This window comes from Ostrea edulis, chromosome 5 (genome assembly GCF_947568905.1).
Source record: "Ostrea edulis chromosome 5, xbOstEdul1.1, whole genome shotgun sequence".
Taxonomy (NCBI): Eukaryota; Metazoa; Mollusca; class Bivalvia; order Ostreida; family Ostreidae; genus Ostrea; species Ostrea edulis.
In genome coordinates this window covers 78,388,206-78,403,924 of record NC_079168.1, presented here as the reverse complement: position 1 = coordinate 78,403,924, position 15,719 = coordinate 78,388,206, and the positions used below count along the sequence as shown (strand labels likewise).

The 15,719-nt window shown below is 34.0% G+C and overlaps 1 protein-coding gene across 1 annotated transcript in view; it reads right to left on the bottom strand.

Moving 5' to 3' along the window:
* Positions 1-1,537: 1,537 nt before the first annotated feature.
* Positions 1,538-15,719, bottom strand: part of LOC125649888 (activating signal cointegrator 1-like) — a 36,957-nt gene continuing 22,775 nt past the window's right edge. The window contains exons 7-12 of the mRNA XM_048877730.2: positions 14,468-14,798; positions 9,865-10,040; positions 9,172-9,293; positions 8,199-8,296; positions 2,605-2,701; positions 1,538-1,893 (exon numbers count right to left, since the gene is read on the bottom strand). Of these exons, the coding sequence (XP_048733687.2) occupies positions 1,844-1,893; positions 2,605-2,701; positions 8,199-8,296; positions 9,172-9,293; positions 9,865-10,040; positions 14,468-14,798 (874 nt within the window). The 3' untranslated portion in view covers positions 1,538-1,843. The remainder of the gene's footprint in view (positions 1,894-2,604; positions 2,702-8,198; positions 8,297-9,171; positions 9,294-9,864; positions 10,041-14,467; positions 14,799-15,719) is intronic.

Sequence of the window (15,719 nt, the reverse complement as noted above, 5' to 3'; positions counted from 1 at the left end):
CCAGATAATGGCCAATTCCGAAAATGGCCAAGGTCACCAGTAGAAAGATCTTGTCACAAGAAATGCTCATGTACAATATGAAAGCTCTAATATTTACCATTCAGAGGCTATGACCAATGTCAATTTTTTAAACAAGATGTGTTTGTGAAACACAAATGCCCCCGATAATGGCCAATTCCGAAGACGGTCAAGGTCACAAGGGCAAATATCTTGGTACCAGTAGAAAGATCTTGTCAAAAGAAATGCTCATGTACAACATGAAAGCTCTAATATTTACCATTTAGAAGTTATGACAAATGTAAAAAAAAAAATTAAAAGTAGGTCAAATGTCAAGGTCAAAAGGTTTAATACCAACGGAAAGGTCTTGTCACAAGGAATACTCATGTGAAATATCAAAGCTCTATCACTTACTGTTCAAAAGTTATTAGCAAGGTTAAAGTTTCAGACAGAATGACAGACAGGACAAAAACAATATGTCCCCCGATCTTCGATCTCGGGGGCATAAAATAGGTCAAATGTCAAGGTCAAAAGGTTTAGTACCAACGGAAAGGTCTTGTCACAAGGAATACTCATGTGAAATACAAAGTTCTAGCACTTGCTGTTCAAAAGTTATTAGCAAGGTTAAAGTTTTCAAAAAGTAGGTCAAACTCCAAGGTCAAGTCACAGGGTCAAAAATGTTGGTACCCACCGAAAGGTCTTGTCATAAGGAATACTACTGTGAAATATCAAAGCTCTATCACTTACTTTTCAAAAGTTATTAGCAACAAAAGATAGGTCAAACTCCAAGGTCACAGGGTAAAAAATGTTGGTACCCACGGAAAGGTCTTGTCATAAGGAACACTCATGTGAGACATTAAAGCTCTTATCACTTACTGTTCAAAAGTTATAAGCAAGGTTAAAATTTCAAAAAGTAGGTCAAACTCCAAGATCAAGGTCACAGGGTCAAAAATGTTGGTACCCACGGAAAGGTCTTGTCACAAGGAATACTCATGTGAAATATCAAAGCTCTATCACTTACTGTTCAAAAGTTATTAGCAAGGTTAAAGTTTTAGACAAAATGACAGATCTTCGATCTCGGGGGGCATAAAAATCACAATATTCAAATTTAATCTGTAACATCATGTTAATGTACCAAATACCAAATGAATACCTGCAAGCACAACAAAATAGTTCAGAATCTGATCACGCTATTTTAAGTCCAAGGGCAATAACTGAAAAATCAACGAACTAAAACCAGATTTGATCTATAACTTATGGCAAAACAATGTACCAAATATCAAATGAATATCTACAAGCACAACAAAAGAAAAGTGTGGAAAACTATTCTTTTAAGTCCAAGGGCCATAACTTAGTGAAAAATCAATGGAATGAAACCAAATTCAAACTTGATATGTCACTTGTTATGGAAAAGCAATGTACCAAATATGAAATAAATATCTGCGAGAACAGAGAAAAACAACTGATTTGCAGGACTGACAGACGGACAGAGCATGAACCTAATATCCTCTTAATAAAGCAAGGAAATAAAACAGCTGCATGTATTGCATATAAATATTTTAATATTCCCATTCATTACATTTTACATCATAAAATATCAGATAACAACTCGGAATAACATTAAATATTCTGCTATACTTTCCAAACATGACAATTTTGACAATTATAGAAAGATGGTGTGTGAACATTTGAATTCTAAACAATATTGCACATGTTGAATGCAAGAACACCTTTTTCCAAGTCCAAGTTTTAAAAGCAATTACAAATTAATCCTCACATAAAATATAAATTTGACTTAATTTCCTTAATCAATGAAATCCATATGAAGTTCTAGGACAAGTTAGTTTCACCTCAATCCCTTTTTAGCAGCTTGTAATATATGGTTCTCTAGTTTGTCTGCAAAAAAAATATTATAAAGGAATTACTCATTTTCTGAACAAAATATCATATAATTAATATTTCATTCTCCCCAAACCTTTCTTTCATAAAGAACACATGCATTTAGCACTTTATTTTACAGTGTTCTCCTTAAGAAAGCAGTGCTGTATCATATCCATGGCCTTTAAATTAAAAAAAAAATATGATGGTGCAGGTTTGATATGACTTTGGTGGTAAATTGTTTTTTCTGTCAAACAAATACACGAAATAATGCACATAAACTTATTTCATGGTCTTAGTACCATTACTCATCTTTCAATATTGCAAAATTGAAATAGTAAGGATTTGTTTTTGAAACATAATAATTATGAAAGTTTACAATTTATATAATACATGCATCAGTTTGTGTGTTTAATTCATAATGTTTAGATATTAAATAAAATTTCTCATTTAGTGTGTGTGTGTATTCATCATAAAATTTATGGAAATATCCATGTACAAGCAAAACTCTACTATTGCTAGCTACATGTAAAATGTATCTATAACCTCAGACCTGTACTAACATCTGAGTGCTGGTCGGTACTAATCAGTATATAACACAAAATCTCTTTTCTAACAAAAAAGTGTAAGTTTACAAGTATGGGGATCAATCAACTTGGCTGTAATTTTAACCGACTGATGATGTGCATGTATTCTAATATAAAGAACAAATAAATTTAATCTACATACATATCTTGTGCTTTCCCTTGATGGGGAATTTCACAACCAGTTCCTGGGGATTTTCACATATAAACACAAATGGAGACCCCGATTCGCCATCTGGAAACTACAAAGAAAATCAATGGGTAATCATTAAGAGACCTTCAAACACATAACTGGGGTCATTTTATGCCTTTCCAAGAGGTAATGTTTTATACTGTTAATATTACTTTTGATTATTTATGATATTTCTATTCTAACGTAAATTCCTGAATAAGTTGCCTAATGCGAAAATAAGGTTCTTGTGAATAATTTTGACATTTTTTATATATATATATATATATATATATATATATATAGCGCTTTAGGAGCATAACAAAGCTTCCTTTCCTAGGGAAGTCGTTGTGGCCGAGTGGACTTACGCACTGGTTTGACAATCTTGCTAGGTGGTGGGTGCCGTAGGTCGCTGGTTCGACCCCGGGCTGGGGCGAAAATTTTCAGTACCTAGTTGTGATTATTTAGTGCTTTATATATATATATATACACACTACTTATGTAGGTTTTTCTATACCTATTTCTGGATTATATATACAATGTACATATATCATTGTGAATCATGACTCACTGATAACAAAAGATTGCAGAAACACAGTCTCACATTCTCCACTCCTCACTCTCCTAGGATCCACCATTCAGTTTATCACTCACAATATGTTTACTGTGTGTGTACTTATTTCTCTGGTATTTCTATTTTCTAGAATCTAGAGCTGTCCTAATGTCACTAATCCCCCTGTAGGGCACATTGAATAGGAGATAAAGTGAATGCCCCCCCCCCCCCCCCCCCCCCCCCCTGCCAAGTTAAAGATACACTCTAGACAAATTATGTCTACAGATCATCAATGTTAAAGATAATTTATCTATACTATACCTATATCATAGATGATCTGTAGACATAATTTATCTAAAGTGTATCTTTAACATCGATGATCTGTAGATATAATTTATCTAAAGTGTGTATCTTTAACATTGATGATCTGTAGACATAATTTATCTAGGGTGTATCTATAACATTGATGATCTGTATATATAATTAATCTAGAGTGTGTATCTTTAACATTGATGATCTGTAGACATAATTTATCTTAGGTGTATCTTTTAACATTGATGATCTGTAGACATAATTTATCTAGAGTGTATCTATAACATTTATGATCTGTAGATATAATTTATCTAAGGTGTGTATCTTTAACATTGATAATCTGTAGACATAATTTATCTAGAGTGTATATATAACATTGATGATCTGTAATTATAATTTATCTAGAGTGTGTATCTTTAACATTGATGATCTGTAGACATAATTTATGTAAGGTGTGTCTTTTAACATTGATGATCTGTAGACATAATTTATCTAGAGTGTATCTATAACATTGATGATCTGTAGATATAATTTATCTAGAGTGTATCTATAACATTGATGATCTGTAGATTTAATTTATCTAGGGTCGCAGCAGGGTTAAGGTGTCCCGAGTAAAGTTAAAACGAACATCATAAAATGTACCTTGGTGCACTTGATACTATATGACGTCACAATATAAAAGTACGTCAAGAGGTACAGGTCTATAGTTGTATCGCGGGGAAAATGTCATAATATTTTCTCCCTATTTATTGCCGTCATTTAGTGTTCAAGCTGTATGTGTTTATAGCTGTTTGTCCGATGACCCCCCCCCCCCCCCCCCCCCCCCCAGTTTTCTGTTTTCTTCGATAATATATAAGTCTCATATTTTCATATATAGTGTGTGCACAAACAACTGTAAATTAATCTTTACATCACTTTGTGACCTTGATATCGCCCCGATGTGTATAGTAATTTGGAATAAAGAAAACCAATGCATGTACATATCGACTCAATACAGGTGAAAGATGACGATATTTTATTTCGATCAAGGCATATTCAGAAAGGTAAGTAGTTGCAGATTTAGGATTTTGATACGGAAGGTACAATATTTTGCCTCGTTTAGATACGATTTGGATGTGAATGTGGAAAATGCCCAACATTTGAGTTGGGATTATGGAAATTGCTATATTTGAGAGGATATTGTACCGATCCATATCACTCTTAAAATTTACCATATCAATGTTGACATATAAAGCCCAAACTGCAAATGATTTGAGTGCATCTTTCACCTGTAACGAGGTGATAAACAACTAAAAGTCTAGCGGATAAAAAATAGCTCTATGTCACTTGTACGACGATGTAATAGTTAAGCGAAGAATTTCCCCACGTGATACGATGTTTATGTATTGACAAACGATTTTTACAAAAAATATACGTTTGAAAGAATTTTACTTTTATATGAATATGCTGTTATTACTTGTTATTTTACTCGGGACACCTTAACCCTGCTGTGGTGTATCTTTATCATTGATGATCTGTAGACATAATTTATCTAGAGTGTGCATCTTTAACATTGATGATCTGTAGATAATTTATCTAGGGTGTATCTTTAACATAGATGATCTGTAGACATAATTCATCTAAGGTGTGTATCTATAACATTGATGATCTGTAGATATAATTTATCTAGGGTGTGTATTTATAACATTGATGATCTGTAGACATAATTATCTAGGGTGTGTATCTATAATATTGATGATCTGTAGACATAATTTATCTAGAGTGTGTATCTATAACATTGATGATCTGTAGACATAATTCATCTAGAGTGTATCTATAACATTGATGATCTGTAGACATAATTTATGTAAGGTGTATCTTTAACATTGATGATCTGTAGATAATTTATCTAGGGTGTATCTTTAACATAGATGATCTGTAGACATAATTCATCTAAGGTGTGTATCTATAACATTGATGATCTGTAGATATAATTTATCTAGAGTGTGTATCTATAACATTGATGGTCTGTAGACATAATTCATCTAGGGTGTATCTATAACATTGATGATCTGTAGATATAATTTATCTAGGGTGTGTATTTATAACATTGATGATCTGTAGACATAATTATCTAGAGTGTGTATCTATAACATTGATGATCTGTAGATATAATTTATCTAGAGTGTGTATCTATAATACTGATGATCTGTAGACATAATTTATCTAGAGTGTGTATCTATAACATTGATGATCTGTAGACATAATTCATCTAGAGAGTATCTATAACATTGATGATCTGTAGACATAATTTATGTAAGGTGTATCTTTAACATTGATTATCTGTAGACATAATTTATCTAGAGTGTGTATCTGTAATATTGATGATCTGTAAACATAATTTATCTAGGGTGTGTATCTATAACATTGATGATCTGTAGACATAATTTATCTAGAGTGTATCTATAACATTGATAATCTGAAGATATAATTTATCTAGGGTGTGTATTTATAACATCAATGGTCTGTAGATATAATTTTTCTAGGGTGTGTATCTATAACATTGATGATCTGAAGATATAATTAATCTAGGGTGTATCTAAAACATTGATGTTCTGTAGATATAATTTATCTAGAGTATATCTTTAACATTGATGGTCTTTAGATATAATTTATCTAGGGTGTATCTATAACATTGATAATCTGTAGATATAATTTATCTAGGGTGTGTATCTTTGATGATCTGTAGACAAAATTTATCCAGGGTATGTATCTTTAACATTGATGATCTGTAGATATAATTTATCTAGAGTGTGTATCTTTAACATTGATGATCTGTAGATATAATTTACGCAAGGTGTATCTTTAACATTGATGATCTGTAGACATAATTTATCTAGGGTGTGTATTTATAACATTGATTATCTGTAGACATAATTTATCTAGAGTGTATATATAACATTGATGAACTGTAGATATACAGTAAAATATCTGTATCTCGAATATGGTTTATCTCGAATACCCCGCTTGAGTCGAAGTCGACCGCCGGTCCCGGCCGTTTTCCTTATATAAATGATTAAGAAAACTTCTGATATTTCGAAAACCATCATCTCGAATACTCCGCTTATGTCGAAGTATTTTCAAGGTCCCATACCCTAAATTCACCTGGTTTACCTCGAAGTGCAGTAAATTTTATGCTCTGCTTACCATACCTGGCGTCGTTAAGTCACACATTCACACCCGCGGCTACATCAATTATAATTAATGACCGCTAATCCACGCTCGCCTTTTCCGGGTAGACCCAGGTCGCAATAAATGGTTCAACAGCTTGGGTGATTAGTGAAGCCTTTCAACATTACGGCTAAAGTTCACCGCCAATTATGAACTAACACACCCGATTCCAGGGATGGTGTTTTGAATGACACACGCTCTATCATTAACATGTGGGTTAGATAAACGCACAAAACCGTCGAAGTACGCTTGAAGGTAATGCTCTTAATAAAGATAATGCATTTAATAGTACACGCTTCATCATTAAAACTAGTAAAGAGAAAACACGAAAATTTATTCAATAAACATTTAAAAGTTTGATTTTTTGAAAAATCCGTCTTTTTTGTTTCTTACGTGATAGGTTCTTTCATTACAGCGCAATAACTATACATCCCAGTCGAACCTGGACATCAGTAAACTTAAAGTAAGCATACAGGCACGATCATCTTAATTTTGAAACACACCGTGAATTCAATTGGATGTTTATATATATAAAAAAAAAAACAAAATGTTTGTCTTTGAAATTCCACAATATTAATTTATCAACTTGTATTAAACTATAAGAAACGGCAACGGGGTTTTTGTTTATAATGCAAATCCCATACTATGCATCAAATATCCTCCTTCAAAAAAAATATCCCAGATCGATTTTGGATATCTCGAACCCCCGGATATCTCGAAGTTTTTTCGAGGTCCCTCGGACTTCGAGATAGAGATATTTTACTGTAATTTATCTAGAGTGTGTATCTTTAATATTGATGATTTGTAGACATAATTTATCTAGGGTGTACCTATAACATTGATGATCTGTAGACATTTATCTAGAGTGTGTATCTTTAACATTGATGATCTGTAGATATAATTTATCTAAGGTGTATCTTTTAACATTGATGATCTGTAGACATAATTTATCTAGAGTGTATGTTTAACATTGATGATCTGTAGATATAATTTATCTAGAGTGTATCTATAACATTGATGGTCTGTAGACAAAATTTATCCTGGGTATGTATCTTTAACATTGATGATCTGTAGATATAATTTATCTAGAGTGTGTATCTTTAACATTGATGATCAGTAGATATAATTTATCTAGGGTGTGTATCTTTAATATTGATGATCTGTAGATATAATTTATCTAGAGTGTATCTATAACATTGATGGTCTGTAGATATAATTTATCTAGAGTGTATCTATAACATTGATGATCTGTAGACATAATTTATCTAGAGTGTATCTATAACATTGATGATCTGTAAATATAATTTATCTAGGGTGTGTATCTATAACATTGATGATCTGTAGACATAATTTATCTAAAGTGTATCTTTAACATTGATATTATTAAATATTTTCTGGCCCCAGAGCTAGTTCATAACTAGATGCTTTGATAATCCAGGTTCATTCATTCAAACACAACACAAATAGAACGTGCATCTCTTGGATTAGTCCATACCTTCTCCTTATATTCCTCTTGTGCAAGACACTCTGTTAGATCTGCACACCCCAATAAACAGCCAACTGGGTAGTGAGATGGACATTGTAGGTTAGAATCTAAAAAAAAAAATTACATTCAATAATAACTCTGTACATTCTTGTTTGAATTACAATTATATGTATTTATAATACTTGTATTTTTCATTAAAATGTTGTAGGATTCAAATGAAGGCATAAATTTCTGTGTTTTGTCTTTGTACATTCCAAACACTGCACGAACATCTCACTTCACAATAACAAAGGCTTTTATTGTTGCTCACCTTTAGGTAAATATACAGAGATTTATACAAATGTTGTTTACTTTTACAAAATATACAGGAATTCATAAAATTGTTTACTCACCTTTATACAATTATTGTTAGAATTGCTCTTCACTTTTCTACAAATATTTACCGTTCCTCACCTTTATACAGGTATTCATAGTTCCTTACCTTTAAAAAGGTATTTACAGTTCTTACCTTTACACAGATATTCAAAGTTCCTAACCTTTATACAGGTATTTATGGATCCTCAACTTTATACAGGCATTCATAGTTCCTTACCTTTATATAGGTATCTATGGTTCCTCACCTTCACACAGGTATTCACGGTTCCTCACCTTTATACAGGTATTTACGGTTCCTCACCTTTATACAGGTACTCATAGTTCCTTACCTTTATACAGGTATTTATAGTTCCTAACTTATACAGGTATTTATGGTTTCTCAACTTTATACAGGTATTTATGGTTCCTCACCTTTATACAGGTATTTATGGTTCCTCACCCTAGTACAGGTATTTATGGTTTCTCACCTTTATACAGGTATTTATGGTTCCTCACCCTTGTACAGGTATTTATGGTTTCTCACCTTTATACAGGTATTAATGGTTCTTCACCCTTGTACAGGTATTTATGGTTTCTCATCTTTATACAGGTATTAATGGTTCCTCACCTTTATACAGGTACTTGTAAAACTGCTCCACCTCAGCCACTTCCTGTGGAGATGGAGATTTGGCAGTGGCAGCAATCCACAGTCTTCCACGGTGAGCTGTGTACCATGTCCTGCCCTCATGACTGGAAACAGAAAAACAAAGGACTTTGCATTTCATGGAACACTAGTATTACATGCATTGGGATCTTTACATTTTCTTACAGTAAATGTAATTTTGTTTCATTTTTTTTTTAATAGTATCTGAAAATATTATTCTGACATCTTTTAATACACAAGTGTATTTACTAACACTAATTGTAAAATACTTGAATACAAGTATTTACACATAAACATTTGCCAAAATAGTCCCCACATACATTCATATCTGTGAAAATAGGCCTGTGGAGGTACATGCATGATGAAGCAGCTACCATTATAAAATGCCTCTGAGAGCAGGGAGGCCCAGGGTGCATACTCATTACTCATCATAGCTGTTGACAGAGAGGCCATAGGCAGGTGAATATTTAACATAAAATGCCTTTGATGAGCAGCGAGGCCCAGGGCTACTCACCATTTAATGCCTTTGATGAGCAGCGACGCCCAGGACTACTCACCCTTTAATGCCTTTGATGAGCACTGAAGCCCAGGACTGGTCTATACTCACCATTTAATGCCTTTGATGAGCAGCGACACCCAGGGCTGGTGTATACTCACCATTTAATGCCTTTGATGAGCAGCGAGGCCCAGGGCTGGTGCATACTCAGACACATGCCCTCATCAGACATCTCCTGCAGCTCTCGGTCCTGGAGTCGGAGTCCATCCCGTTTAGAGCCCCCCTCCTTTCTGTGGGGTCTATCAACTGCTGGGTTCTCTGAACTGGTCACCACATACTGGAGATAAAATGTCCTCATGACACAAATCACATCTTAATTATACTGCATAATTATGCAGGTACACATGACGGGCTATTATACTGCATTAAATCACATCTTAATCATGCAGGTACACATGACGGGCTATTATACTGCATTAAATCACATCTTAATCATGCAGGTACACATGACGGGCTATTATACTGCATTAAATCACATCTTAATCATGCAGGTACACATGACGGGCTATTATACTGCATTAAATCACATCTTAATCATGCAGGTACATATGACGGGCTATTATACTGCATGAAATCACATCTTAATCATGCAGGTACACATGACGGGATATTATACTGCATTAAATCACATCTTAATCATGCAGGTACACATGACGGGATATTATACTGCACTAAATCACATTTTAATTATGCAGGTACACATGATATTTTGCGAAGTTTTTATACCCCCTTGATAAAGGGGCATATTGGTTTGCACGTGTTGGTTGCTCAATATATTGGTTGGTAGACCAAATGTTGTATGCTCAATATCTCAAGAACCCTTTGTTTGAGAGACATCAAACTTGATACCCTGGATTCCCCTAAAAAGTAGATGATCCCATATTGATTTTGAGGTCACAAGGTCAAAGGTCAAGTCAAGAGTCAAACTGGACATGGTAAGATATTGTCTGCTCAATACATCAGCCTTGGTAAACTGCTATCCCCTAAAGAGTAGGTGACCCACAATGATTTTCAAGTCACAAGATCAAAGGTCATGAGTGAAATGACAGGCTACGTAGAAATATCTGCTCATTATCTTGATAACTTGGCATTGTGGTTGCCCCTGACTAGTAGATAAACTCATATTTTTCACTATCATTACAGGCATTCTAAATTTAAAGTTGACCCTTTACAATATTGCCATATAAGGGTGGTGGTGGTGGGGGGCAAATCTCCTTTCTAAAACATTTCTTGTATTCTTTTTATCTACATGTATGGCAAACTATAAGATCTTGAAGAGATACATCAGTCAGTCTCCTTACAAACAATACACAATCTCAAGTGCATCTGTCATGGAAAAATATCAATTCCATGGATTGCATAGGAGGTTTCCTTCACCATTATTCTAAGAAATACTTACAAGTGTTACACTCAAAGTTCCTTATAAAGTTTCATTTTTTTTTTTAAAGATAGGTAGGACAGTGGAATGGGAAAATTATTTGTTATTTGAGTTTTCCTCATACTTGGTAAAATCATAGTAAAGGGGACCCTCAATAAAAGTCTGTTTAAATCATGTGAGGGTTCCTGTCACTGCAGGGAGTTATGGGCATGAATGAGTTACCTTTCTTTGTTTTGTTAAATGGGATATGAAGATCTCAAACATTGGAAAAAAATTTGCATAACACGAGTTACACACTTTTTTCTAATGTTTGCAACATTCACATCCCATTTAGCAAATCATAGAAAACATTTCACTTTTTAGATACACTGAAACAGTACCTTCAATTCTTATCGATATTCAAGAATTCCCAAGAATTACACAAATCAAATTTATTTTGATTTTTTTTAATTCGAAGGAGAATAGATCGAGAAATTCAAGAGAGAAAAATCTCACCTCAGTGATTTTCTAATCACTGTGACATTACAATGTATAAACAGTATAACATGAAATCCTAATATGAGACATAACATAGTTTAATAGTTTATGATGTCATGATTAGTGAAGCAATGACAGCCACTGTTGTGACATGGAGTTTGAATCACATGATCAGTGTCTTGTCTATCCTTCATGGAAATATGTATATTACATTTTTTCAAGAAAGTACAGGTAGATCAAATCAAAATACAAATAAATATACATGAAAATTTTATAATGCATCTTGCATATTTAAAAGTAAACTTACAAAGAACTTCGAATTCCCACGTACAGGCAAAGAGCATTAAATTCTATTTTGTATTTCACTATTGTAGTATTTGGGGATAAGCCTAAAACTTTATTTTTTAACATCAAATGCTGCTTTCAAGATTGTTTTGAATTGATATTGTGAGACAGAGGTTGGGATTGACAAGATCTAACACATAAGCTGTTGATCAAAACTCATATGTTGGGATTTACTAGATCTACACCTAGTCTGGGATCAGCACACAGACGTTGGGATTTATTAGATCTACACCTAGTATGGGATCAGCACGGATATATTGGGATTTATTAGATCTACACCTAGTATGGGATCAGCACGGATATATTGGGATTTATTAGATGTGCACCTAGTATGGGATCAGCACGGATATATTGGGATTTATTAGATGTACACCTAGTATGGGATCAGCATGGATATATTGGGATTTATTAGATGTACACCTAGTATGGGATCAGCACGGATATATTGGGATTTATTACAGTACCAGCAACATTATTCTTGACATGATAAACGATAGAACACAATACACGCACGATAGGATACACACACGATACGATACACGCACGATATGATAGGATACATGATAAACCTGATAAACACAAAACCTGATAAACAATCTTCACGATAGACCTGATAAACGCAAAACACGATAAACGATCTTCACGATAAACGGAAAACCTGAGAGAAATGTTGTAAATTAGCAATTTAGACAGAACGAAATTTTGATACCTACAACATAATTACATTATGTTGATAATAATACTGAAAGATTTTAATATTTATTATATTCCTCATACGTATAATTTCTTTAATACATGGTTGTACTTTTTAAAAAATGTATTTTTAAATCAATTGTTTTATGCCATCACAGCTAAAATCAGAAAACTAACGTATATACGGATTTTAATTCATTATTTGATATATAACTATATGAATTTTTTCAGCCAATGATTCTAAAATTGAAATATTGTCACCTAATGTTTGATATATAAATTATACAAGGAATTAACTAAAATGTAATATAATTTAGTAATATCATGCTTCAGTAGATCTCTTATTCTAATGTCTATTATCTTGAATGTGAAATAAAACCAAGTAATATTTTGCGAGGAGGGCGTTATTTTGCATCAAGCTCTACGTTCACCGGTCATTCAACATTTACAATTATTTTCATCATGACCGCTTTAAAAAAAATCCACTGCACTACATTATATATTTCTACACTATGAGTGATAATTGATAGTCATAAGTAATTGGAACATATTTATTTGAATTGATATCTAATAACGAAAAATAAATAAACTATGGGGAAAAAATAAACAAAATCCGGCTTTTTTAAATTCGCAATTTTGAAACGCTTAAAAATTCTTGTGTTTAGTATGTAAAAAATTCAAATAGTCATCAAAACCGGCATAAATTTCCAATATCTACCCCTGCGACTATTGGTACATGTACAAGTGTACATGTATAAGTAAAAAAAACAACCCACACAGCTGAGTCGTGCCCAGTTGAGCACACTTCTGGGAGATGCAACACCATTGCACCCTTTTAAAACTTAATCTTCTAACTGTGTGAAATAAAATGTCCCCGAGAATGTTTGCTGTCAAAACACGGGTGCTACACAGACGCGCACAAGTTCAGTAGTTGTATAAATTTTAAAATAGAATACAGGTGGGAAAAAATCGGAAGAAAAAATATATGTAATAAACAATGTAATTTACTGATTTTTCCTTTCAAATCAGAACTCCCTATTTCTCTGTTAGTGTTAATTACAAATAATTGTTTCTAGACAAGCAAATGTTCATGAACTTCAGATGAAGAACTTTCAGATTTACTGTCCTTGCTTTGCCTGGCAAACCACTAGCTACTCTCCAGACTACTTAGAATGAAATTGTGATAAATTTTCATCCTCTTTGGACAGACAAATAGCTCTTCCTTTGCCTTAAAATCGACAGCTTTATGTTCTCCTTCAAATGTACTGTCTTTCTTCGATTCCTAAAAATAGCTTCTTTAACAAAACGAATAAAGCTTTCGAAAAATATCGTACTTTTTCATTAGACTTTAATATACAATCCCGATAGTTTCCGAAGCTACACAATAAACGATTTTCACAATAAACGGAAAACCTGATACACGCAAAATACGATACACGATAGACCTGATAAACGCAAAACACGATAGAAAACGGAAAACCTGATAAACGCAAAACACGATACGATAGGATACACGCACGATACGATAGGATACACGCATGATATGATAGGATACACGCATGATAGAACACGATAGGAATGTCAAGAATAACGTTGCGGATACTGTATATCTACACCTAGTGAGGGATCAGCACACAAATGTTGGGATTTATTAGATCTACACCTAGTCTGGGGATCAGCACACAGATGTTGGGATTTATTAGATCTACACCTAGTCTGGGGATCAGCACACAGATGTTGGGATTAACTAGATGTACACATATTCTGGGAATCAGCTCGTAAATGTTGGGACTAACTAAATCTACACATACCTTGGGGCTTGGCACACAGATGCTGGGATTGACTAAATCTGCGAGATTTTCTTGCTGTGAGGAATTAACTTTTGGCTTCGCACCAAAGTAAATTTCCTGGATGACATCATCATTGACATCATACATGTTCCTTCCTGCTGAATCATTGTCCTCTACCACTCGGCGACCTGCAAAATCCAGTGTCACTTTTCTGTCCTTGCGTGACCCATGTCGCTGGGCCCGTAACTCTTCTTCTCTCTTCTTTAACTTTGTCCTTTCCGTGTTACTCAACCAGCGATTGTCCGTGGAGAAATAATCCGATTCGTCATCAATAACCTGTGTTCTTCTGACACTAATTAATGAACAATATTGTGGATTTAAACATCAATAATTCCATCCTTTTGAAAACAGAGCAAAGGAGATACTTTTTTGGTCCTGTTTGTGTAAGTATGTGTGTGTGCATAGTTTCTCTGTGGACAAATTTACACTATAAGAGCACTGGCAAGGCTTTCAATTCTCTAGAGAGGTGCTTGTAGAAGGTCCCATTTCCCCAACTTGATGAGTTGTTTTTCCAACAGCAAAATTGTGTCAAGACTGATATTCAAATGCTACCCTTTAACTAATTAGTTGATATGAGTTCCAAAGGACCTCCCCACTTTAGCTGTAGCCCGTGGTCCCTTTCTACCATTTCTCTTTTCAAAGAAAAATTGATTTATTTATTATACGTTTTGGAAAATATTAAACACTGATGTATCTCCAGTAAGTTTACAGTCCTTTTCCCCTGGGATATTGGAGGATAATGGTTGAAAACTATGTTTCAAATTGTTACTCTCAGCCTGAAAATTATAGAATTACTGCCCGAATTGATATGGCTTTCCTTTATTCATGTAATTTAAATCCTTCAGGGGTCTTTTTAAAAACAATTGAATTACAAGAAAGGATTTCTAGTCAACTCGTACCCTGACCGACTCGTACCCAGGTCAACTCATACCCAATAGGTCAACTCGTACCCAAAAGGCAAAAGTCAACTCGTACCCAAGAATCTGCCCATAATGCAATATATCTATGCGCATATAAGTGACATATCGCTTAGGTACGAGTTGTCATCAATTGAAGAGGTGGAGTCAACTCGTAACCAGATTCTTGGTTTTTTGACTTTTGGGTACGAGTTGACCTATTGGGTACGAGTTGACCTGGGTACGAGTCGGTCAGGGTACGAGTTGACTTGACTCCCAAGAGAGTAGTAGTTGTGGACAGGTCAATGCTATCAAAA